This window comes from Equus caballus, chromosome 4, assembly GCF_041296265.1.
Source record: "Equus caballus isolate H_3958 breed thoroughbred chromosome 4, TB-T2T, whole genome shotgun sequence".
NCBI lineage: Eukaryota > Metazoa > Chordata > Mammalia > Perissodactyla > Equidae > Equus > Equus caballus.
In genome coordinates this window covers 87,970,454-87,995,910 of record NC_091687.1, presented here as the reverse complement: position 1 = coordinate 87,995,910, position 25,457 = coordinate 87,970,454, and the positions used below count along the sequence as shown (strand labels likewise).

General features: G+C 49.4%; 2 protein-coding genes across 19 annotated transcripts in view; one reads left to right on the top strand and one right to left on the bottom strand.

Annotated features, from left to right (window-relative positions):
- Nucleotides 1–6,566, top strand: part of TNPO3 (transportin 3) — an 88,499-nt gene extending 81,933 nt beyond the window's left edge. For all 16 annotated transcript variants that reach the window (XM_023639653.2, XM_023639656.2, XM_070265809.1 and 13 more), the window contains 2 exons: nucleotides 3,654–3,745; nucleotides 5,404–6,566. In XM_023639653.2, coding sequence (XP_023495421.1) covers nucleotides 3,654–3,714 — 61 coding nt within the window. In that variant the 3' untranslated portion in view covers nucleotides 3,715–3,745; nucleotides 5,404–6,566. The remainder of the gene's footprint in view (nucleotides 1–3,653; nucleotides 3,746–5,403) is intronic.
- IRF5 (interferon regulatory factor 5) lies at nucleotides 1,545–23,591 on the bottom strand. 3 transcript variants are annotated; one of them, XM_070265817.1, is made up of 9 exons: nucleotides 23,444–23,591; nucleotides 17,842–18,047; nucleotides 15,824–16,013; nucleotides 15,330–15,397; nucleotides 14,815–14,848; nucleotides 14,363–14,635; nucleotides 13,719–14,111; nucleotides 13,511–13,629; nucleotides 1,545–1,986 (listed from the first exon to the last, which is right to left on the bottom strand). In XM_070265817.1, exons 2-9 carry the CDS (start codon nucleotides 18,034–18,036, stop codon nucleotides 1,918–1,920), a joined length of 1,341 nt encoding a protein of 446 aa, XP_070121918.1. In that variant the 5' UTR covers nucleotides 18,037–18,047; nucleotides 23,444–23,591; the 3' UTR covers nucleotides 1,545–1,917. The 3 variants fall into 3 exon arrangements, with proteins under 3 accessions (XP_070121918.1, XP_023495420.1, XP_070121919.1); XM_023639652.2 differs by lacking the exon at nucleotides 1,545–1,986 and adding an exon at nucleotides 12,316–13,206; XM_070265818.1 differs by lacking the exons at nucleotides 1,545–1,986; nucleotides 23,444–23,591 and adding exons at nucleotides 12,316–13,206; nucleotides 22,431–22,649.
- Nucleotides 23,592–25,457: the final 1,866 nt, after the last annotated feature.

Genomic DNA, 25,457 nt, shown 5'->3' with positions numbered 1-25,457 from the left:
ATGAATCTTCCCAGTAGAAGTAGTGTTCCGCCTACAAGCTCTCTCAGGGGAAAGAATTGTAACAGTTACTTCTCTCTGCTTCTGTTTTGCTCTCTTCCATCTAGTGGTTGGTCAGTAGTAGCGCAGGATCATATTGGCTGTAATTTCCTTAGAGAAAATGGGCAGCTAGGGAGAACCCTCAAAGGACTGGGCTTAGAGTCAAGGATGTTGGTTTGAATCTTGCCTCTCACTGACTGTTACTTTGAACTTCAGCTTATTCATCTGTAAAATAGGGTTAATAATACCTATCTCAGGGTTATTATGAGATACCATGTGGAAATCTAAAGATCTGGCACGTAGTAGGTGATCAGTGAATGTTAACTTTCTCGTTGGAAAAGAACCTGTCAGAATGTCATTATGTACTTGCAAAACTAGCTGGAGCGTGTCTCCTGCCAGCTCTAAGGCAACCACCCACACATTCTGGAATAAGTCTCCAACAAGCCCATATTCCCTCATCCAGGCTGATATATGACAGGTAGAATAGAGTAAATCTGAACTAAAAGTCATGGACTTTCCCTAATTTAAGGAAAATCTTGGGTCAAGGAAAAGGAATCCAAATAATGTAGTGCTGTGAACAGAAATATCTGTGATCTTTCCCTGTGATATGGGAAAATATAGTACGCTACCACCCTGACCTACTTGATCTCTCATTGCTAGACAAGTTCTGCAGCTCCTCCTGTATAGCAGGCTGTGACATAATGGAGGGACGTGAACAGAAGTAAGAGGTAATGTTGAGGTGCTAGAGAAAGGGCTTGAGATTGCTCACCTCCTCTTAGTAATTCTCTTTCTTTAGTATGCATGTTGCCCGTGAACTTTCTGTTCCGTGCATGACTCAGTCTCCCTTTTGGTTTTAAGGTCCTATAACTCCTGCCTCAACATGCTGCTTTGTTTGCCATCATAACAGGGAGGTTGAACTGGTTCTGTTTCACTTCAGCAAGTCCAAGCCTGTTTTTCAAATGGTACTGGTAATTAATTAATTCCCTAGTATTTTAGTTGGTCAGCTTGAAGAAACCTGGGATTTTTCATTCTAAAATACCATTCTTGCTTTCTAAACACTACTAATTAGGATTAGAAGAAATTCTACCCTCGTTTCCCATTTCTCTATCCTGGTCTTTATTTTGTGACCCTTATCACTTGCATAAGGATCTCAAGGTCAGAAGATATTGAACAATATAGGAGGCATTGACACCAGAATTAGAGGCTATTATGGGGGTGTCTTCTTGCTCAAGTCATTAGTTGGAGCTTGGTTACTCTCCATTATCTACCAGAACATCCAGATGAAAATGGTCATATTTCTCAGCACACTCCTAGGATTACAGGTCTTGAGGGATAGTGACCATAAAAGTTTTCAGAAGTGTGGTGAAAGGATTGGGATTGTGAGACTGAAGCCAGAAAATAGAACCTAGCAAAATAGTGGCAGTTTAAAATAAATAAATAAATAACATGAAAAACCAGGAAATATTAAATGCCAGAGCGACTGAGACAGAAAACAGAAAATAGTTATAGCTTTTAAGGAGGTTTTTTTAAAATCCATTTCTTTGGGCTTAATCACTGTGGACACTTACATTAAACATTTGGCTGAAGCTCTTGACAGCAAAGCACTTGCTGACAAGATTGGGAGCAGAAGCTGAGCTGACTGGAGACACTGTGGCCCGTGCCTCGTTTCACCGTCACACCACAGTTCTCCTGTACTTGCATTTTGGTTTCAGTACGTTTTCTCATGGGTCTCAAAAGAGGCTAAGGGTGGAGTTATCATTTCTCTTCCAGATTAAACCAAGATCTCTGGTAGAAGGGTAGAATTTAAAACATGTAAGGAGGGGGCCAGCCCGGTGGCGCAGCGGTTAAGTTCGCACGTTCCGCTTCTCGGTGGCCCGAGATTCACCAGTTTGAATCCCGGGTCAGACATGGCACCGCTTGGCAAAAGCCATGCTGTGGTAGGCGTTCCACCTATAAAGTAGAGGAAGATGGGCATGGATGTTAGCTAAGGGCCAGTCTTTCTCAGCAAAAAGAGGAGGATTGGCAGCAGATGTTAGCTCAGGGCTATCTTCCTCAAAATAAATAAATAAAACATGTAAGGCATTAGGATAGCAAAAGACTTTTGAGTCTTCAGCACTATCCTAAGTTTAACTGTTTCTTATTGTCTTGCTTATAACATACCACACAGAGGCTTCTCTTGGATTAGTGTCTTCCTCCTTCGTGACATTGGGAACATGAGTGATAGGGGCTCAATCACCCGGGCTGCCTCCTTATCAAAGTCAGTATTGATTTGGAAATAGACTGAGAAATGTAGTGCTTTCATTAAAGTATTTTGAATTCACAAAGAGCAAATGGCAGAATTCCAATAAAACCAGACAACTTTCCTCATTTTTATTATATTTTAAGGATGGAGAGAGACTAGAAGGAAGTTGCTAGAATATCCTGTTGAATCAAGTCCTGGAGTCTAAATCAAAGTTCTTAATGATGTTTCAGACCTATAGGTGGGGAAATCCAGATGTGGGCACTTAAGGAAATAGCTCTCATTTCACCTTCTTTTCTGTTGGATCACTATTAGCAGTTTCCTCCTCTTGTGTTTAACTGTTACAAGGAGAGAGCGCTTTCTTCTAACATTGAATCCTAAGCTGTAGGCTGTGGTCCTTGAGTTTTTCTGAGGCAAAGAGAAGACCATGGAAGAGTGAGCATATTAGGAAGTAGTTCCTTTTCCACTGTTTTTGGCTTAGCCTCGTGTTCAGTTACCAAAAACAGTTATGAAGACTGACACAAAAGAATGAAGCTGGCATCAACTAGTTTCTTGGTGGCAGTTTTGGACAAAGGAGACCTTTTGAAAAAATAGGATCAGATGAATATTGGGTTATTCATACGACCTAGGCATCTCAGTGCTTGCCTGAGGACCAAGTCCTGCTTCCTCCTCCTCCCTTTCTACATGCCTTAACCCTTTCCTCTCTCCTCTCCCTCCTTCCACAGGAGGAAACCTTGAGCAGGCCTGTTCACCTAGAAAATCGATAACTGATACAGACTTAGTTGCTGAACTGGGCTTTGTAAACAGAATTTGCCTTTGGAAGAGAATGAGGAAACCAGGGCACCTAGTTAGCTTAGCTTGTAGAGTTAAAATTGTCAGCCTTTGGTGAATGTGCTTGCTTTTTTACTTGGGGGTTCTGGCTTTCTTGTAGTTATGTCAAGGACTTCAACCAAGTGTTGTTATTGTTGTAGCAGCCTACATTTGTTGAATATTGTTTTGTTTACTGCTCTGTTATCTGAAGTACTTTACGTATATGAACTGATTTAATCCTCAAAACTTTATGAGGTAGGTTAATAGATTAGGACATTGAGGCAGATTGTTAACTTGCCCAAAGACACAGACAAGCCAAGATTCAAACCTAGGTAGTTTTTCTCCAGAGCCCACTCTTTAAGGACCACACAACTTATAATTATTCTCATGTAAATAGTTAATATTTACCCTTGAGTTATAGAAAGATCAGAGCAGAGTCAAGAGATGATGGAGAGAGCTCCCAGCAGAGCTGGGACGGTTCTGGGTGTGCCTCTATGTTGCAGCTGCTTCTCAGTGTATTATGCATCTTTCTTATCAGTCAGGGTCCAACCTGTCTTGTCTTTTCTAGTGCTGAGGAATGTAAACAAGTTTGCTGGGCCTTGCGAGACTTCACCAGGTTGTTTCGATAGCTCACACTCCTGCACTGTGCCTGTCACCCAGGTGAGTGTTACGTAGTTCCCAGCTTTTCCCCTGGCTGTTGTGAGTACCTGGGGCTGGGTATAGGTTTTAATGTCCATCATGAAACTAGTACTACAGCTAGAGTCAGGGAAGGACTTAATAGTTTAATGCTGTTGAATAGCTCGGAAATGCAAGGCCCCGATTTTCTTGGGCCAAGGTAGCCAGAAAATCATCAGCTTCCTTTGGATGCCATTTTTACCCCCATAAGAAAGTTGCTATTGCAGACTATCTCAAAAAAATAATTCCTCCCCATTTCCCTTTACAGACGCTTCTAGGATGGTAAGTGTGTATGGTAACAAACAAGTCTTTTTTAACCTGGCTATTAGTATGATGAAAATGAGGCTGACCTAAAGTTGACCATGATACATAGCACCATTCTCCTAAAACCAACCTTTCAGATTTAATGAACAAAGATGCTTATTCTTAGCACTTTTACAATTTGAACACTGAAATGCCAGGTTTTGACTGAGGCAGGAGATAACAGAAAAAGGAGCTAGCATCTTTGTCTAGCTCCTGATTATCAGTTTTCTCCATGTGCTTCCTGTCTCCTGATGCTGAAGCAGAAGCTTTGTTGGGGCAAGAAAGGATTGGGATGTGGGTGCCAGTTTTTTGACTGAAAGAAGAAAGACAGTTCTCCTCTAAGCCCATCTTTTGACGTCGTAAGCAGAATTTATTCTCCCAGGAGGCAGTTCTCAATGAATGTGCAGCGTTCTCACTGATGTTTCTGTGATTAAACGCATTAGTAGGTGAAGGTGCTGTTCAGCAGGGCCTCTCCACACCAGAAATTATTTCTAAACTTTAGTTCTTTAGTGAGTAGTGATAATATTTGGGATCCTTAGGTTTTGCAGTATCTGTAATACACATTGACACACACAGGCTTGTGGACAACTCTGGGTGTTCACAGCTAACATTTGTGGAGCCCTTACTGTGTGTCAGGTACTGTTCTAAGTGCTTTATATGTATTAACTAAGATAATCCTCATGCAGTTCTCTGGGTCAGTTACTATTATTATTCTGAGTTAATTATATTATCACTAGTTACTATTATAATTATACTAATAGTATAAATAATATTATTTTACAAATGAGGAAATTGAGATTCCAAGATGTTAAACAATTTGCTAGATGTTACAGTCAGTAATTGATAGAGCCACAATTCAAGTATAGACATTCTAGTGCCAGTCCTCACTTTTAACCCTTCTTCTTAATGCTTTCATGTAGTAACCCTTTCCATAGAGTCTAAATCAGTGGTTTTTAAACTTTTGTTAGCAGGCAAAGCCTTCCTTCAAAATAAAGTCTTACCTCCAACTCTAATACTGAACCAGACTGAGGTGAAAATTTTCGGGTTGGTTTGGAGTGGGTGGCCTCTGCCTGTTGGCTCTCCATTGATGTTTCGTCCCTGGTTCCCACAGCACACTCAGAATTGGAAAAGAACTGCAGACATTATTTCATTAACGCAGTAGCTCCCTTGAAATCACAAATAAAAAACCCAACTTCTTCCTTTTTGTACTGAGTTCTTGTGGCAGAGGCCAGAATGAGCTACCTGTGCAAGTATAGAAACTTCTGTCTTGAGGTTGACTTCATAAAATGCTCACTATCTCCTGGACCACACTTATTGACTATCTTTTCTCTTTTTGTCAGGAATGTCTTTTTAAATTAGAAGACAGGAAGAAAACAAAAACCAGACTGTGTCCCACAATCAGAAAACTCCATTGTGGCAGAGGGGCCTTCACCGCCACCAGGGCGTCCCGCCAGACAGGGAGAGACTCCAGCCTTCCGAGGCCATCCTGAGGAGTTCCTGTTTGGGGTGTGAGGGAAAATCAGCGCGGTTTAAAAAAAAGATGGCTGTGGCCTATCTGGCGTGGTGGGAGGGGAGCTGGTTTCCTGGTGAACTTGTTTTGAAAAGGAAAAATAATTTTAAGGAAATAAAAAAGGAAAACTAAACTGAAACCAGAACTGAAACGTTCGCCTGGTAGCAAACGACACACACGCATACATACATGTACCTACACACACATGCTAACATGCATGTGCACACAAAAGTAAAAGAAACTTTCTGTGAAATGAAAAACATTTACTTAGGGAAAATGGGAATTCACATGAGTTAAATAGCTAAAGGAAAGGGTCGAGATCATCTCTCAAGGTTTTCTGTTGTTTTGTCCTCTGTTTTTCTCTCCCACCTCCCTTCCCTTTCTCCCTCCTCTTTTAATGAAAGTGATTAGAAATTTCTCCCACTCAACTATTTCTTCCCACCTTTAGAGTTGTTCAGACAAGGAGGAGTAAGCAAGGAGCCTGCTCTGTTTTTTATCATGATCACATCAGTGATAATAGGACCTGCCAGGGCCAAAATTCATGTATATCCCACCCCTGACCCTAGTCTGTCTCTAAATCTACTTCCAATCCATGTTGGCTTGTCATCAGCCTTGGAGAGAAGAGCCAAAATTGGGGTGAGTGGGATATAAATGTATATTCTAAGTTTTAGGTTTTTTTAAGATTTTTTTTTCTTTTTTAATTAATTTTTCACCCACAGACATGAGAGAGAAAAAAAGGCAGTGGGAATATAGAAGAAAGTGTTTACAGGGCTAACTGTATTTTACTAAGAAATGTGGAAATTATTTGACTCCATGGGGGGTGAGGCGGGAGAGGGAAGACCAAAGCAGATCTTACTGTTTTAAAGGAGTTGCAACCCTGCCCAGGCGTTAGGTATGAGGGCACTGTTCTGTCTGGTGTTGTAGCCATCTCAAGAACAAATCCACAGCAACAAAAAAAGAAAAGAAAAAAACCAATAAATTTTAAAAATGTAATCAGTGTTTGTTTTTACTTCCTTTCACTGCCTCACAGCTCTGAAATAGTACAGCTAGACCACCCATGTTAGCTGTCTTAGTTGTTATCTAATAGACGTCTAGGTACGGAGTTTAAAAGGCAGGCCCCTGCCCTTAATGTCACAGACCCTTCATATTTCAGGGCAGTGGCTCATTCTTCTAGTTCACCCTTAAACTTCTTGTTCTTCTAATTCACCCTAAAACTCTTCATGCTACATTTTAGCCTTTCATGTAGCCTCAATGGGAAAGAATTGGTCACTTGGGCGTGTTAAACAAATGTGGCATATTCTTTCCACAGTGGCCACTCAAGTAGATTGATTGTTTCCTAACCTACTGAGTATTTGGTCTTTTAAAAAGAAAAGCCTATATTGAAATATAATTGACATACAATAAGCTGCACATATTTAAGGTAATACGAGTAGCTTTGACATAGAATTCACCCATGAAACTATTAACACATGCAAGATAGTGAACATATCCTTTACTCCCAAAAGATTCCTCGTGCCTCTTCCCATCCTCCACTATGCCCAAGTAACAGCAGATCTGCTGTCGCTGTAGATTAGTTTGCATTTTCTTAAGTTTTATAAAAATGGGGTCAGACAGTATGTTATAGTAATTGGGCTTTGAGCTAATTAACCTTGGCTACAGAGCTGCATCTAGTATTTGCAGTCAGTGAAACAAAGCTTCCTGCATGACATCAGTGGTACTCAGTTTTACTCCATAAAGGGGCATTATTAGAAGGGGAGAAAAAAACTTGGATGTGAAACAGCATTTGGAGTGAGATTATCAAATTCTGGGGATCAGCACATTACCCCAGCTGTCCCTCTCATTTTCTAGTTAAACAATAAAATTTTGAAGCCTAGTCCAACCTGAGGTCCTTTCAACACCTAGTTGACTTGGCTCTGCTTAAGGAATCTGGCTTTTCTCACAGAAAGTTGTGTCTGAGATTGACAGGTGGAAGGCTTCCTACAACTCTTTCCAGCTCCTGAAAATAGCATGTGGAATGCATATCCTAGTTCATATCAAGAACAGCCTCTCTACAGCTATAGCTTTGAAAACCAGAGCTCTTACCTCATTAGTGGTGTCAGGGCCTCACTGCTTACTGTGTCTTACAGATTGCTTCAGAGTAGTTCTTACTACTAGACTAGTCTTATTACTTTGTGGCATAGCAGGGATACCCACCAAAATTTTAATTTAAAAAGGAACTGTTTGGGATCTGGTACCCTAATGTAGATACTGTGTTCCTGCATGACACTGTCTAGTGGAAGCAGGATGAGAGTCTTGCACCTGAACTTACCTAAGTCATAATGTCCCCACAGAATTGTTTTCTCATTTCCATGGTTGGCTTAGCCAAGAAATTTTAGTCATGATTATGTGGAACACATAGCACCCACTGGGGCTATTCCCAGCAAGATTGTACTAAAGAAAAGCAACTTGTAATTTTTATATACCTATTATCTAAAGATAGTAAGTGAGAACATAGGATAAATACGACATAAAGGAACTTGTGCTTTTGAATGCCATCAATACCTCATGGATGCAATGTACATGTCCACCTTCTGTGACCCTTGTTTAACAGAATCATTTTACAAGAATCAAAGTCAAAATCCAGAGAAGTTAAAAATCTAAGATTATGCAACAAGATGTGCCCGACTTTTTGAGATATATTACCAGCAAATGAGAAGGTTGCCTTCCAAGAACATTCCTCTGATGAAAAATGGGAAGAAGCAATATCCTTTCCTACTCTATGAAGACTGAAAAGTTATTTATGTTGATGAAAATCTGAATAAGAGAAAGGAGTCTTCAATTAAAAGGGGAATATTTAGGTGGGTACAACAATGAACTTGGTGAAGAGGAGGAGCTTGGAGGAAGAAAGTGAGAAGGAACTACTGGGAGCTAGAGGGATGTGTTCATCCCCAGGGTCACAAGCATCAGTGTTCTGTGGATTCCAACTTAAACACCAGCAGAGGCCACCAGAGCAGTCAAAAGCCACTACTAAGTGGATCTCTAGCGCAGCTAGGGCGCAGTGAATTGCAACATGCATTGTCCTGCCTTCAATCTCTAGAATGTGTTATGTCTGTCACTTTTTTGGGGGGGGGGGGGCGGTGAAGGAAGATTAGCCCTGAGATAACTGCTGACAATCCTCTTTTGGCTGAGGAAGACTGGCCCTGAGCTAACATCCATGCCCATCTTCCTCTACCTTATATGTGGGACGCCTACCACAGCATGGCATGCCAAGCGGTGCCATGTCTGCATCTGGGATCCAAACCGGCGAACCCCAGGCCACCAAAGTGGAACGTGTGAACTTAACCACTGCGCCACTGGGCCGGCCCCCTGTCTGTCACTTCTTTTGAGTAATGTTCATCCACAACTGGCTGCTACATCACAGATCTATAGGAAATGACAGCCAGGTGTGCTGTTTTTGTCTTTGTTTTAGTTTTCATTTATTTATTTTTGGTGGGGAAGATTGTCCCTGAGCTAACATCCACGTCAATCTTCCTCTATTTTTAATGTGGGATGCCACCATAGCATGGCTTGGTGAGTGGTGTGTAGGTCTGTGCCCGGGATCCAAATCCGTAAACCCCAGGCCACCAAAGCAGAGTGCACGAACTTAACTGCTATGCCACTTGGCTAGCTTCATTTTTGTTTTATTTTTAAAGGATCAAAAGATAAGTAGAGGGGCCGACCTGGTGGCACAGTGGTTAAGTGCGCACATTCCACTTCTCGGTGGCCCAGGGTTCACCGGTTCGGATCCCGGGTGCAGACATGGCACTGTTTGGCAAAAGCCATGCTGTGGTAGGCGTCCCATGTATGAAGTAGAGGAAGATGGGCATGGATGTTAGCTCAGGGCCAGTCTTCCTCAGCAAAAAGAGGAGGATTGGCAGTAGTTAGCTCAGGGCTAATCTTCCTCAAAAAAAAAAGGTAAGTAGAAGCTCAAACATTTTTGGCAGCCACTGAGCTACCTGCAATATTGGAGAAGTCAGTCCACAAGTGATCGCCTAGTGCAGACGTTCCTCCCAAGCTTGTGTAGTTCATCTATTCTCAGTCTCCCTGCTCCACTCTTAATGAAGGGTTGCAAACTCAAATGCCTTCAGTGGAAGGAGTAAAGCAGGCTGCGAGAGGACTGTACTGAACTGGGAGGACGTTCCCATCTAAAGTTTCAGCTGATTATTGCCCCTGGGGGATGTGAGACAATGTTTCCATATTTGCCAATTTTTTTTAGAGAAGCTAGATATCAGATATGTGACATCTCTTAATCGTAAAGCATTGACTACTAATTTCAATCTAAAGAGGAAATAGAACTGTACAGGCCAGTGGGGAGAAAAGGTGCTAATCTTTGTAAATGACTGACAGGTTAAAGACAAAACAGTTAACAATTCTGAAACTTCTGTACATATGTACAGTATGGAAAATGGGGGAGAGAGGAGTCACTTTATAGTGGGGAAACCTGACGAACACCGCCTTACCCGGATGATCCAGGTCAACATCAATAGTGGCAAATCATGGTGACAGTATGTACCCTAGATACCATGTGATGAGAATGACACTTCATCTCTGTGATCTTCCTTATGAAAGCCATGAGAAATACATCAGGTAAGCCCCAAATAAGACATTCTAAAATGTACCCTCAAAACCATCAGAGTCATCAAGAACAAGGAAAGTCTGAGAAACTATCAGACCAATGGAGGCTAAGGAGACATGACGACTAAATGTAGTGTGATAACTTGGATGGGATTCTGGAACAAAAAAGATATTAGATGAAAACTAATAAAGAATGGAATTTAGGGAGCTGGCCCCGTGGCTGAGTGGTTAAGTTCGCGCACTCCGCAGCGGGCGGCCCAGTGTTTCGTTGGTTCGAGTCCTGGGCGCGGACATGGCACTGCTCATCGGACCACGCTGGGGCAGCGTCCCACATGCCACAATTGGAGGAACCCACAGCGAAGAGTACACAACTATGTACCGGGGGGCTTTGGGGAGAAAAAGGAAAAAATAAAATCTTTAAAAAAAAATTAAAAAAATAAAAAAAGAATGGAATTTAGTTAGTAATACTATATTCATGTTGTTTCATTATTGTGATAAACGCACCAAAGTAAGGTGTTGACAATTGGGGAAGCTGGGTATGGGGTATATAGAAACTCTATTAGCAACTGTTCTGTAAATCTAAACCTAAAACTATTCTAAACTTGTTTACTTAAAATGTCTGCACAGGCCATTTGACCACATGAAAATGCTCAGCCTTGCTCAACGAGAAGTAGCACTGAGATACTGTTTCTCACCTGTCAGCTTGGCAAAAAGTTGACGTATAGTCTGTTGGTGAGACTGTGAGGAAACAAGCACACTCAGATTTATCAGGATTTTGCCAATATCTAGCAAAATTACACACACTTTTTTTCTTTGAGGAAGATTAGCCTTGAGCTAACATCTGCTGCCAATCCTCCTCTTTTTGCTGAGGAAGACTGGCCCTGAGCTAACATCCATGCCCATTTTCCTCTCCTTTATATGTGGGATGCCTGCCACAGCATGGCTTGCCAAGCGGTGCCATGTCCACACCCGGGATCAGAACCGGCAAACCCTGCCTGCCAATAGCGGAACGTGTGCACTTAACCGCTGCACTACCGGGCCAGCTCCCAAATTACATATTTATCCTTTGTCCCAGAAATCCCATTTCTGGGGCTGCATCACAAGATACACTGGCAAAAATATGAAAAGACATAAGTGTGCACAAGCCTATTTGCTGCAGCATTATGTATAACTGAAGATGGAAACAGCTCAAATACCCACCAAGAGGTAGTCAAAACAAAAACTTGCAGCCAATCAGGCCTCTAGAATCCGGAGTCTGGATGGAAGTACCAACTTATAGGAAATACAGGAGGCAAATTATGTTAATGTGACAGAGACGCAATTGGCAGCATCTAGGCAAAAATGAAATGCAGAACAAAGTGATTGGTTTCTTCCACAATTAAGTTGCAAGGGAATAAAATTTCTCTGTCTTAAATTTTTAAACAAGATATTTGATAAAAATTAATTTCTTCCCATTAGGTGGGAAGATACTGTAGTTTTGTTTTTTAGAGTGTCCTTGTCCTTTAGAGATATATGCTATTTACACGTGAAATGCTATGTCTGGGATTTGCTTCAAAATAATCTCAGGGTGGGCTGTGGAAGGGAGTTTAGATGAGAAAGACTAACTATGAATGGATAATTGTTGGAGCTACTGCATGGGGAATTTCATACCATTCTACTTTCACAAATGTTTAAAATCTTCCATAATAAAAAGATAAACAACAACAACAAAATTGTTCAGGCCAGAAAATTACATCTATGAGCCAGATTCAACCAATGAGCTACCAATTTGCATGCATTGTCCTAATATATTTGATAGCATATGAATACATATGAGATAGAGTGTAACAGTCCTAAGTGTAGTTGAAATACCAGCCCTTCCTTTTTCACCATTTCTTATGGGAAAATTGATTTGAACAGAATCTTAGACTTGGCACATATTTGAAACACACCCTTGCTTCAGCCAGCTTCCTCCTGGAAAGCAAAGCCAGCCAGGTGCTTATGAAGGCCTCACTGACTCATCAGCCTGGAAGGCAGGCCCTCCCTCTGTCAACGGCCCAGAGATGGAGGGCAGGTGCTAGGGGAAGGAGGGCCAGCTGGCATCAGAAATAGGGTCTGGTAGAACAGCATGGAGACAACTGGTACTGAGAAAAGTCAAGTAATAGCTGACTCTGTTTTTGACATTTATTAATCCAAAAATACGTAACATTCTACTTTCTACCCAAGATTCTTGGACTCTCAAGAAGGGAGGTAGCTGCCAGTCTTAAGTGTCTGGTGTAATATCTAAGTGCTCATATCTATCTCAGGAGGGAGAAAGATGAGGAAGCGAGGCTCAAACTAAGGAACCCCAAAATCAGGCCCGTGCCCTGCAGAGGCCTTGCGAGGGGGACCCGGCCCACAGCACTTAGTTCTTTTTGCCAGAGGAAATGGGGGCAACCACAAGAGTGGGCCACTCTGGGGCAATTCCCTCTGGACAACTAGGCCCCTAGGGTCGGGGGAGTTCCTCCCCTGCTCGCTGGGGCTGATGCCTGAGTTCCTCCAGAGCCAGCAGACCAGAGCCAGCAGTCCAAAGCTAGTAGAGGAGAGGCTCATCCAGGGAGACAGAGCCCTCAGAGCAAAACCAGCTTCTCTCAGCTTCTGCAGGGAGAATCTGGAACTTGGGCCTTTTCCCTCTCCTTCTTGGCCCAAATCTACTTCTGGGAAACCCAGAGATAGGACCCTGCAGCCAGTCAGGTGCCCAGTGGGGCCACTGCACCTCCACATCACTCCGCACAGCCGCCCAGGAAGCCTGGGCCAGTCACTATCTGCAGCCTCATTACTGCATGCCAACTGGGTGCATGGGCCAGGGCCCCTGGCCAGCACCAAGGCCTGGCACAGGAGGGGCTGGGGCCACAGGCTGCAACCGCTGCTGGGACTGCCAGATGTGATGAAGCTCCTTGAACTGTTCCACCATGCGGTCTTTGAGATCTGGGTTTGAGATCTGTAGCCGGATACTATCAGCTGACCAAGAAAGCTCCCCTGAGAACATCTCTAGCAGCAACCGAGCTGCTACGGGCACCACCTGGGGGGCAAAGAGGAGACAGGACAGGGAGAACCTTGGCAGGGCTGTCAAATCCAGTTGTGCACGAGAGCATCCACCAGCAGGCAGGTGGTGGACTGCATCCTCCAGAAAGAAGGGGCATCAATTTCTACTTTGTGCAGGGCCTACTTATGTGTGAGCAGCCCTGGGCCCTGATTATCTCTGGCTGCCTAGTTCACACTGCCCAGAGAGCTCTGACCCTCCACCCTGGGGAAGGTCCTGACCCTAGGATTCCCCAGTATTCAAGCCAAAGCAGAGTTGGGAGTGGGCGTAGATAGTGGTATACCTGTACTGTGATGAGCTTCTTCTCTCGGGGTTTGCGGTCAGGCCACTCCTCCCCAAAGCAGAAGAAGATCTCGAATGGTGGTGGGGTGTTGGTCTGGCCCTTCTGGAACAGGATGAGCTCTGCAGTGAGATCAAGAGCTTTAGTCAGAGGCTAGAATGGTGTCCCCGGACAAGAGGAGGCCAGGAGGAACATGATGGGGGGCCCTCACCGTTGAGAAAATGCTCCAGGCTGAAAAGCTTGGTCTTGACCTCCCGCTGGATGGGGTTGGGGTGTGAGCCGTGGGCTGAGGCACAGGGCCCACTCCAGAACACCTTGCACTGGCACAGGCGGATGGCATACAGATCCTGGCCTTGTAGCTGGAGGATGAGTCCGCGGTCCAGGACATCCAGCAGCTGGTTTGTGTAGAAGCGCTGCTTGTCGCTGGGGATGTCCTCAGGGCTGGGGAAGCGTACTTGCTCCAGGCTCACAGGACCGAAGAGCTCCACCTGCTCCTGAGTGGCCTCTAGCTGGCTGTAGAAGAGCCGGCAGCCATGTGGGTTGCTGATGGTGAGGGCACGGGGTGGCCGCCCCCGGTACTGGAACTTGATCTCCAGGTCAGTCACTGTAGGGCAGAGAGGTAGGCACGCCCAGTCCGTGAGTCCCACGCCTCCCCATTCTTCAGCCTACTGACTTTCTCTGCCCTCTCTGCCCATCAACCACGCCATCTCATCAGCTCTCCAACTTACATCCCCCACCCAAGGAGGGACTGGTATGAGCATCCTTGTTCTTCTCTTCTTCGCCATCCTCCACCCTCCTTACAAACCAACCCCCCAGCACTGCTTTATCCTGCCCAGCCTGCCCGTGGGTACTTACAAGGCAGCATGTGGGGGCTGATCAGCAGGTCGGGCAGGAGTTGTTCGCCCGTGGGGGGTAGGCTGGCAACCAGAGGCCCCCCAGGCTGCAGGCTCGGCAGGACCTCCGGGAGAAGGTCCCCAAAGCCAGCTGCATTGCCAGGGGCAGGGCCCAGGAGGCTGGGATCTGGAGCAAGCGGGCCAATCACCACAGGTGGCTGGAGAGTGGGTGGCCACTTGACATCCTCTTTGGGTAAAGAGTAGGGTGGCATGGGGGGGCGGGGCTGCACAGGTTCTACAGAGGGTGGGAGTAGACAGAGCTTTAATGGCACTTCTAGGAAACTGCCTCCCAGGCTCACCTACTCCCAGCTCTGGGCCTCCCCCCAGCCCCTCTTCAGCCCCCTCCCAGGCACCTATGGTACCTGCAGCTTCTCCTTATACTAGGCCCCCAACCATATCCCCTCCCGGCCCCACCTGTGAGGCTCAGGCTTGGTAACATCCTCTGGAGCTGAAGGGAAGACACAGGCAAAGGAGGAGGGAAGAGGCCAGAGAGAGAGAAGGGAGAATAGGTTATTAAATTGATCTGATACTAAAGAAATAACACATGAGAACCACAAGGCAATTCCCCGGTCTCCAGCTTAGGGGAGGCCAGACCTTGCCTGCAGTCCCAGCCCTGCGGTCTCAGGCGGGTCAGTGAGCGCTCAGTGCCTGTTTCCACATCTGCCTTCTCAGGTAGCAACATTGACTGAGCCCCCACTGCTGTGAGGGGCAGTCAGACAGTGTGCGAGCACATTTTGTAGCAAGAAAGCCTCAGGGGGGTTCAAGGTGGTGACTTTGCTCCTATCCTCAGAATTCCCAGAGAAGAGCTGCAGGAAGAGCAGCAGGGCTCCAGAGGAAGGAGACTGCTTAACCCTGAAGCAGAGCGGGACAGCAGAGACGCCTCCCACATCAGTGCAGGCAGATGCTGGGACATCAGCCCCGGAGCTCACCTCTTCCTCTTCCTCCTCCTCCTCCTCTCCTGTACCAATGGGGGCATAATCCTCACTGGGCTGTGACTCTGCAGAGTGGGGGAGAGAAAAGAAAGACGAGGAGTCAGTGGGGGAGGAGGAAGGCCACCAGGGCTCCATGTGGCAGCTCCTGTGTGGCTTCTCCCCTCCCCAGACACAGAGTGAGGTGAAGGGCTGCACAGCCACCAGGAATCACCGGGGACCTCCCCGACCCCACAGCACTCAGCTCCCTGAGCCACCAGGCCCACATTCACTGGAGCCAAGAGCCAAGAACAAGGAGGAACCGAGGAAGACAGAGCCGGGGCCCTGGTCCATGCCAAGCCATTCCTGGCCCCGCAAATGGTCCAGCTCAGGCCACTCCTGGGAGCCCTGGGTCTTAGGATCTAGCAGCATGTTCTCGACCACTACACACTGGAGGAGCCCTGGGCCTTCCTGCATAGCCTCCTAGGCAGCCCACGCAGGGCCAGGCATGATACCTGCGGGAGCGGGGCCATTGGAGCAGACCTCGTAGATCTTGTAGGGCTGAGGCGGCATGTCCCGGGGCCCATCATAGATGAGGCGGAAGTCCCGGCTCTTGTTAAGGGCACAGCGCAGGTTGGCCTTCCACTTGGCCGGATCGGCCTCGTCCACCCCCTCAGTGTACTTCCCCGTCTCCTTGGCCCAGGCCTGGGGCAGGAAAAGAAGACAGGAGACCACAGAGAACCTCTCCCCTCACCAAAGCCCCAGCCCCTCCTGGCTGATGGGAGTAGCTACTGTGCAGGGAGACCTTCAGTGACACGGAGCAGAGTGGCCATGGCAAGACAGGAGACACGACACCGGTCCTTCCCAGCCCTGGGGTTCTGACAGACTAAAGGAAGTCTAGGTGCTTTGAAAGGCATCGCATTCTCTGCTCCTGCGAGGGTAAAGAGGACAGCCAAACATAGTGGAAAAGAGCATGGGATCTGGAGTGGGACTGGGTTTGAATCTGGGAACTACCACCCACCGGCTGTGTACCAGGGGCATGTCACTTTGCCTTTCTTTGCTTTGGTCTCCCCATCACAGTGCCCACCTCACAGGGTGGTGGCAAAACTGGAGGGTAGTGAGGACCGAAGGGCCACGGCTCTCAGAACTGTGTCTGCACTTAGGATGGGCTCCGTACACCTTTGCTGTTGGTATGATTATTTTGGGGTGCAATTTGGTTGATACAAGGATTACAAATGTTTCTACCCTTTAACCCAGCAATTCAACATCTAGGAACATATCCTAGAAGCATCCACACAAGATTCTGCAGGTACAAGGTTATTCAGCACTGTTTGTAAAAGCAAAAGACCCAAAATAACCTAAATGTCCATCAGTGGGGGCAGGTTAAATTATGGCCAATCCTTAGGACGGAATACTGGGTAGCAAGGAAAAAAAGGAGGAAGCTTTTGATATACTGACACATCACAGTCTTCAAGAAATATGAGGTGCGGGAGAATATGCATACGTTTATCATTTTGTGAAAAGTGGAGAAAAGGATAGGTACATACTTGCTTGAATACGCATAAAAACCTCTCAGGAAGGATAAACAGGAAACTGATAATACCAATTGCCTGGAGGGAAGGGGTCAGGGACCCCTGGGGACAGGGCTGGGAGGTTTTTGGAGTTTTGCTGTAAACCATTTTACACTTTCTAAATTTTGAATTGTGTGACTGTGTTACCTATTTAAAAACAAGAAATGAATTTGAAAAGAACCTTGAAGAGGTAAATATCAAGTGCAAAGACTAAGAAATACATATCCAAAGCTTTAAAAAATCAGGGTTCTCTTTGACCCAGCAATGTTTAATTCTAGGAAATAACCCCAAAGAAAATCATTTAAGACGTGCAAAGGGTAAGTGTTTAGAGGGCGTCCATGGCAATGTGGGCTTCAACACTGAAACACTGAGAGCAACCTAAAGTGTCCAAACACTGGGACTGGGAGACTGAACTGTGCTAAGCCCCTCCCATGGAACACTCAGTGGTCACTAAAAGTGACATGGTCCATGTTGGAGAGGAGAGCTCGTCCTGATGTTGGGTGGAAATGCAGGTTATAAAACACTATATCTGGTTTCATTCCAAGTTTGCATTTCATATACATACACATGCAGAAAAAAGAAAACATAAGCCAAAAATATTCATCATAGTTACCTCCTAGGGTTAAGATTCTGGGGGAATTCTGTGGTCTTCTCTTAGCGTATGTGTACACCAAATGTGCACACTGAACGTGTACTCACGTGTAATGAGGATGAGGCAAGAACAAGGAGGAGGAGGGGAGTGACAGGAAGGTCTCCTCGGGGCCCCTCCGTCCCCACCTTGCTCTGAGCACCAGGTTAAAAAGGGTATACCCTGTGGTTATGCCTGCATCCCCTTAGTCCTGGCCTGGGGTCACCTGCAGCAAGGCAGCTGGGAGAGTGGCCAGTTTGAGATATAGGGAGGGGTCCTCTTCTAGGGAGGAGGTGCCTCAAAGGTCGAAGCAGTACATCCATGCAGGGCTTACCTTGAAGATGGTGTTATCTCCATCCTGGCTGGGTCCATGCCGTGTGGCATGGCGCCAGGGGATGTAGAAGAGTTTCCTCTCCCCGTTGACCCACTGAAGCCCTGGGTACTGGCAGCTGTTCACCTGGGCCACCAGCCAGGGCTTCAGCCGCACGCGGCGGGGTGGAGGGGCGGCAGTGGGAGCAGGCTGGTTCATGGCAAAGGGGTCTGCATGAGAAAGCCAGAGGGGGAGCATCAGCAGATTTGCAGTTAGACACTCCCTGCTGCAGGTGGATGTAGGGGGCCGCTCAGGGGGCCCAACCGGGGGCCGTTAGGGCTTTCCCTTCGTCCCAGCACTCAGGGCTGGAGTCTCTCCAGTCCATCCAAGTGCTCAAGGCCAATTCTCTTTTCCATCCATCAGCTTTCACGGCACAGCATCACAGCATCTGTGCTTTGTGTTGAGGGGAAAGGAGGGAAGGGTTTACAGCTGTAGTGGATGCTGTGCGTACCCCACCCAGACATCCTTTACCAGACACGGCATCCATTCCCAGCTGCTGTGAGGCTGCATAGCACAGAGCTGCCCACCACCAGAGGATTGCCCTCAGCTGCCTCACTCCAGGCTAGGCCCACCCCTCCACTGGGGGGGATAGCCCACAGCCAGTGAGGGACTGACACACAGGGACAAAAGGCCAATCCCCTTGCTTGAAGTGGAACAAATTGATGCTATGCTTGCTCCAGAGCTCCCCAGATGATTCCACATCCTTGCTTCTTCCTGCCCCACGCTGCTTCCCTCTCTCCCCTTCTCCAGAGAAGGAGAAGACTGCCTTCCAGGAAACCAGCCTAAGACCAAGGCAGAAGTTGTGAATGGAGGGAGGGTTTCTGAACCCAGTCCTCAGAGCTTCCTTTCTTCCTCAGTTTCCCTCCAGGGATGAAGCTTCCCTGTACCTGGACATCTGGAGAGAAATCCCATCAGCCAACTCAGTCTACCTCCTGCATCACCAGGAACGGCAGCCACCAAACTTAGATCTTGCCCTTCTAAAGTCATCAATTTCCTAGACTCTGGTTCTTCCCACTGACCATGCACTCATTCAGCACTTAGTAAGCACCTAATGTTTGCCAGGCCTGGAGCTGCATGGAGCTGTGGGAACGACAGAGGCAAGGTCTAAAGGTTCCCCACAGGGAGCAAGCACCACCTCCCTGGGTCACAGTCTCTGCCTCTCTAGTCCTGGGCCAGCTGGCCACGTGGAACCCCTGCCTACCCTGGCAGTTTCTCCCCGGTCCTTGCTCTTAACCTGTGAGCCTAGGGTCAGAGGCAGAAAGGACTGAGCCATCATTGATCCCTCCGCCTGAGACTCAGAAGGGAATCTGTCACTCAGCAAGTGAGGAACAAAGAGCCGAGCCAGGATAAGAAACCAGGCTGCCCCCAGCCCAGGGCTCTAGTTTCTCAGCACACGTGAGTAGGTGGGTGTGCATGTGTGTGTGCAAGAGGGCACACACTGCCCCCTGGACCATGCTTGTCTCCCGCTTCCTTGGTACCTCCATCCCCTCCACAAGGAAGGAGAGGGGATGGTGGCAATGATGGTGGTATAGTGATGGGTGGGCAAGGGGTCTTTCCTGGAGGCCATGCTGCCTGGAACAAAGGTGATGTGGAGACAGGTGCCAACATTTGCCTTGCACAAGGTGGGCACGTCAGCACTCACACCCCACTCTCCATAGCATCACAGTGGCCTTGAACTCCTCTCTGAGATGAGTGGTTTGGGGCTCTTACTCTGCCTTGCACTGCCCGGCCCCCCATCCTGTTTACCTTCCAGGTGGGTGGGCAACCTCCTCAAGGGCAGGAGTGTCTCCCACTCTTTCCTTCTTCCATGTGCACACTCTCCCTAGTCCAGAACCCTGCCATTCGCTGGACCAAAGTAGCACTTAAGAAATACCAGCCCCTTGGGGGCTGGCCCTGTGGCCCAGTGGTTAAGATTGCGTGCTCTGCTTCAGTGGCCCAGAGTTTCCCCCGTTCGGATCCTGGACACTGACACGGCACCACTCATCAGGCCATGCTGAGGCGGCGTCCCACACGCCACAACTAGAGGCACTCACAACTAGAATATACAACTATGTACTGGGGGGTTATGGGGAGAAGAATAAGAAGAAAAAAAAAAGGAAAGAAGATTGGCAACAGATGTTAGCTCAGGTGCCAATCTTTGAAAAAGAAAAAAAAAAACAGCCCCCTGATACACCCCAGATGCTGGAAGCATTCCATCCTCCAGTGTTTCTCCCCTCACCAGCCCTGCTCTCTCCAGGATCCTCCTCTCACTCAAAGAGGGGTGAGGCCAGACCCAAGAGGAAGGCTGCCGGGGCTGTGACACAGGCCTGAGGGGGCAGGCCTGTCAAGGAAGGAATGGCTGAAGGACATGGGGTGTCCAGGTTAGTGAAGTGAACACAGTGGGGTGGGGATAGCCCTATCCTTAATATTTGAAGTACCACCACATACAAAGGGACTAGGGTTTGAGTCAACACCAGCACAGCCTCCACTGAGGCAGACTAGACCCAGGTTGAAGAAGAACTTTCTAACAGATAAGGCCACCCAACCACAGGCCAGGCTGCTGCCTGGGGGTACTTAAGCCCTGGTGGGCTTCCTGGCCTGCCTGTGTGAGGTTGATCCCCCTCTGTCATTCCAGGCCTGCTCCGGCCTTAGAGCACTGAGCCTCAGTTTCCCATGAAATTCCCTGCCCAGTACTCTTTTGGGTTGTGGCTGCGAAGAAGTCTCCATCTGCAGGCTTCTCCTCAGAGTAGTGCCCAGCTCTGGGCCAGGATGGGGGGGTGGGTGAGCTCCCAGCCCTGCCCCCCGGCCTCAGAAGACTGTTGGCTCAGTTCCCCTTTCGCACCAGCCTCCACCCAGCCCCAGGGGAAATGAAAGTGGCCAGACCGGACAACTCGGAAACCTGACTCACTGTGACTGGCGGAGGGAAGGGAAGTGGAGAAAATTCACATTTGGGTCCCCCAGACCGTATTCTCAATCTCTCACCATAGCCCATCTGCCAACCCTCAACCCTGCCGGCAGTCACTTTACATTTAGTGTGGTTGGCAGCATTGGGTAGCCCCACCCACCACATTTGCAGTTGTAGCCCCCTCAACCCCCTGAAAGGCCTTGGTCCTGGAACAGAGGGGCGATGGTCACCACCAGCAGGCACTTCTGGCTAAGTGAAGGTGGTCAGAGGAAAGCTCTGTCAACACAGAGGGGAAGGCAAGCTTCCCCGATGACCCCCCACAGAGGGTCATGGGGTGGTGCAGTTGGGAGACCGGAAGGGTCTACTGCTGCCCAGGGCAAGGAGGAAGTCGGGGCGAGTCCTGTCGCCTGGCCTGGCCCAGCAATGCTGTTCAAAACAAAGGTTTTGAAATGACAACTCTGGCCTCATGTCAGTAAGATGCAGCGGCTTCTGGCAGCCTAGGGAGGGGCTGTGGAGAGAGGCTCCCACAGCAAGCCCTGCCAGCACCAAGGGACAGTCTGTCCAGCACAGAAGGGTCTTCAGCCTCAAGGGTTTGCCTGCAGCCAGGTGCGCCAGGACCAAGCTCAGGGTCAGGTTCCAAGGAGGCCTCCTCCTGCCCGGAGGCAGGCTTAGATCTGATTCAGACCATCCTAATGCCAAGAGTTCTGAATTTCAATGCCCTTGCACCCCATCTCAATTTTCCCTCCAGATAGAAGCAGTCGCCCTGATTCCAGGGGACCCCAGATGCAATAGGCAGTCCTCAGAAAGTCCCTGTTACATCTGCTCCCCTCTGCTAGGAGGAAGGCTTGATTTTCCATCAGAGGGCAGGGCTGACCAGGGGGTCTGCCTTGACACTTCACAGCTGAGCAGGTCTGCCCTCTCAGGGGTGAAATTTCTGCAGCGCCAGTTGACCTAGCCTTGTGGATTAGAGCCCTGGAAGTGGGGAAAGCCCAAACTGCCTGCTCCGGCTTTCATGGAAAACAAATTGGTGTGGGCTGCTGAAGACCTGAGGAGGCCCCCATAAGTGAAGCCTCTAGAGGGGCAGCCCAGGAGCCCCTGCCACAGTGGGACGCCCCACAACTCACACCAAGGCCTTGAAGTCCCAGGAGCCAGTCACCTGAGGAGCCTGGGACACTGCGCACCAGAGACCCCTAGGGAAGGACACTTTGCAGTCCCAGTGGCGGGCGGAGCAGCAAGCCCCTTGCCTGCATCTCCGGAGTTTGTTTGATTCACAGCGTCTCCTCGCAAACCCCACATCAAGCTCAGGGAGAAGGCAAGGGATTCCCTGCACCAGGCGAGACCCTAAATCCCGCCCCCTCCAGGTGAGTCGACCACACCCTGAGACAAGCTGAGGCTGTGGGGCAGCAGATGCGGCAGGAAGGAGCCTCTCTCGGCTTCCTCCCACGGGCAGGGGCGGGGAACGCCAGTGCAGGGGGGAAAACCCCAAAGTAGGGCCTTTAGGTTAAAAAGGGTGGTTTCCCAGTGCCTCCCCAGACTTGCTGGGAGCCCCAGCGCCCAAGGCCCGACAGATCGGGGGAGGGCGGGACTCTGCCTCTGGCCTGGCTGCCCATCCCGAGGGCCTCTAGCTTCCTCCATCGGCTCCGCCCGCGTCCTGACTGGTCCTGCTCACCTATCCCTGCTCTGCGCGCGCCGGGAGCCCAGTCCAGGCCCTGCCCGCGGCACCGCCCCCGCAGGTTCGGCCCCTGCGGATTGCCTGCGCCTCCCGGGCCAGCCCGCGGAGTCACCCGGGGGACGCTGGCTTAGGGTCTGCCTCTCGGACCGCTCCTCAGGCTGGCGGCGGCCCCGCCCTCTTCCTCGCCCTGCTGTGCCCCAGGGTTGCGGCCAGTCCAGGGAAGTTCCCCCGCCCCCGCTCCCAGGTACCAGCTCCGGCTCCTGGAGGCGACCCGGAGGAAACCGCGCTGGGAGGACGGCGCAGGTGTTGGCCGCCTCCTACCCCGCATGATGGTCACACTAGTCTCATTTTCCCTCTATTTTTAGACTCTTAATTGTTTCGTTTTTAAGTTCGAGGGAAGGACGTAAAGAAACTAGTCCAAGAAGTATTGCGCCCCATAGTACTCCACTGACAGGAGGGTCAGCGCCTCCTTTTCTCGGCCACGAGTCAAAGGGCAGCGCCTCTACCTGACACCATTATTCCCAAACACTCTTTGCCCGAATTCCTGCTATTGGCTTTAAGATCCTGGGAGGATGAACCCCTTAAACTTCATCCTCTTACCCGAAAGGGTGAGGGGTCCCCGAGGCAGAGGGATGGCGAGCCCAGAGAAAAGGAGAATTGGGGCTCCCCCTTCCGCGGCCCAAGCCAGACTCCGGGGCCCTCCCCATCCTTGGCGAGGGCAAGACGGAGGGAGAGACGCAGCAGTGCAGCCGCCGCCGCCCGGGCCTCCCGGGGCGCTTGCGGGCCGATGGCTGCGGTGCGGGGCACCCCGCGTTGATCGGGACGTAGGAGGCACCTGGAGGCCGCCAGAGCGCCCGGGTGCGCCACGCACTAGGCGCCCACCCGAGCTCGGGCGCCAGGCGGAGCCGGACGCGGACCCCTCCCGCGGGCGCGCCCCGCTCCAGTCCCCAGCGCGGCGTCGGCAGGTGCCCAGCGGGCGCGGGGAGGAGCGTGCGGCGGCCACGACCTACCTGTCTGCGGTGCGCCCGCGTGGCTGCGCCCAGGAGCACGGGCCGGGCGGCGGGGCCGAGCTGCGCTCTCCCGAAGTTGCGCCTCCAGCCGGTCCGCACGCCGGGCACTTCCGCGTCGCCCGCCCCCGCCCTCGCCCTCGCCCCCGCCCCCGGGCCGAGGCCGCAGAGCCTGGATGAGCGGACGGCGCCCCGCCCTGCCCCGCGGGGCCACCCTGGGGCCCCCGCATTGATCTGGCGACCGTGGGCCCCGGTTGAGCGTCGGGCCAGGTCGGGCACCCCTGCAGCCCAGAGCCTCCGGGGCTCTGGAGACCCCCGGCCTCGTGATGGCCTGGACCGACGACTGGGTTCCTTCGGCAATCTGGAACTGCAAAATAGTCATTCGACAACCCCAGCCCCCCACTTCCCCGTAGTGCTTGGCGGGGCCCGGGAGCTGCCCCAGCCCGGGCCCTCTGGGAGCAGGATCGGTGCAAACACAGGCCATCAAGCAAGCCACGTAAGAGGGCGCGGCGGGGCGGACCGATGGATAGTCCGCAGCCCTCGCCCTGCCGGCCCGCGCCCCTTCCGAGGGTCACCCCAACGCTCAGCCACTGGTACCCGGACCCGGATACCCCTCCTCGACGTGCCTGCAGGCGAGGATCCTCAGGCCGCTCTGTCCCTTTCTAATTCTCACCTCCCGAGTCCACCTGCCCCAGCTTCCCCTCTCTGGTCGCCTTTGAGGCCTCTGAGGGTCAGCGCAGTGGTCTCCCGTCCCGCCTCTTCACTCACAGCTACTTGACCACCCATCTCTCATTCTGAACGTTTTTCGGTTCCATAAATGGGCTTTGCTCTCCAGCCTCAACCTTCGCACGTCCTTTTCCCTCTCCTGGAACATTGTTCGCTTGGTAACGACTTCTCTTCAAATTTTCTGCTTCAGCATCACCTCCTCTGGAAAGCCTACCTTGACTTCACCTCCTGGGTCGGGTTCCCGAGCTCCAGAGCTCATCCTCGCTGGTTTCACTTAGGATTTTAGTGTCTGATTCTCACCTGAATCAGCTTACTCAGGGATCACTCCTATCTTTTAATTGTTTTCTATAGTATTTCTTACTAAAAACATTTTTAGAAGTTACTCACCTTTCCGGAGTCTCTCCCCTGTATACATGACATTAAACTTTGATTTTCTCCTGTTAAAAAAATTTTTTTAAATGAACAAAAATTTCAAGTTAGTTGATTAAATTTTAGATAGCAGCTAAAATACGTAAGTTTCAGATAGTACTATTTGTCCTTTAAAGTTTAGAGACTGTGATTTTAACAAATCCAGTAGTATTAGTTGCTGAATCGGAGCTTTGACCAGCTCTGGCGGTCCCTCTAGGAATACCTGGGCTGGTCTTTACCCCTGATCTGTGTCATTTCGTTATGTAATGTCTTTTTTCTTCTCTTCTGCATCTCTCGCCCTCTCTCCCCACCCCCTGCCCCTAATATAAAATGGAAATATAATTATATATAAGCATTTTATTATTTGTATCTGCTGAGTATTTCACTATTTTTTAAAATTTAAAGTGTGCATGGGGAAAATGTGGTTAGGTAGATTGTTTTCAATTTCTTTCTGTAAAAATGCAACTGCTATTTAATTGAAAGTGCCCCCCCCCTCCCAAAAATGGGAACCTTTTTCACTGGAGATCAATTATGCTTCATGGAAAACTATTCTATGTTGGTCCAGAAAATATATCTGGGGTCATAACCAAGAAGAGCCTTCTTTTATTGTCGAATGTCCCACATATGGCCTGAGGGACCATGAAACTCTAGGATTCGGCACGCTGCTCTCCCCGTCACTGTCCCCCTTGCTCAGGTGAGGTCCCCTACCGTGGAGACTCGGAGCCTTGTAGAGAGCCATGCAGGGGCTGTGAGGGGAAGGAGGGGCGCTGCCATGCAGCTTCCTTTCTGCTCTGCTGCCTTCCCGCTGAGTGACATTCTATGGATCTCAGTCCCTGTCTGTAAGGGGGTGATGTTAGCCAGCTAACTGCATTGGCGTGAGGTC

Bases quoted from the DNA above. Each gene is read 5' to 3' on its own strand.
- IRF5 (XM_023639652.2), bottom strand. From the start codon at position 18,036: ATGAACCAGCCTGCTCCCACTGCCGCCCCTCCACCCCGCCGCGTGCGG. The intron at 15,398-15,823 runs GTATCATGCCTG...CCCACTCTGCAG, and splicing joins CAATGGCCCCGCTCCCGCAG to AGTCACAGCCCAGTGAGGAT. The intron at 13,207-13,510 runs GTATACCACTAT...TTTGCCCCCCAG, and splicing joins AGAAGCTCATCACAGTACAG to GTGGTGCCCGTAGCAGCTCG.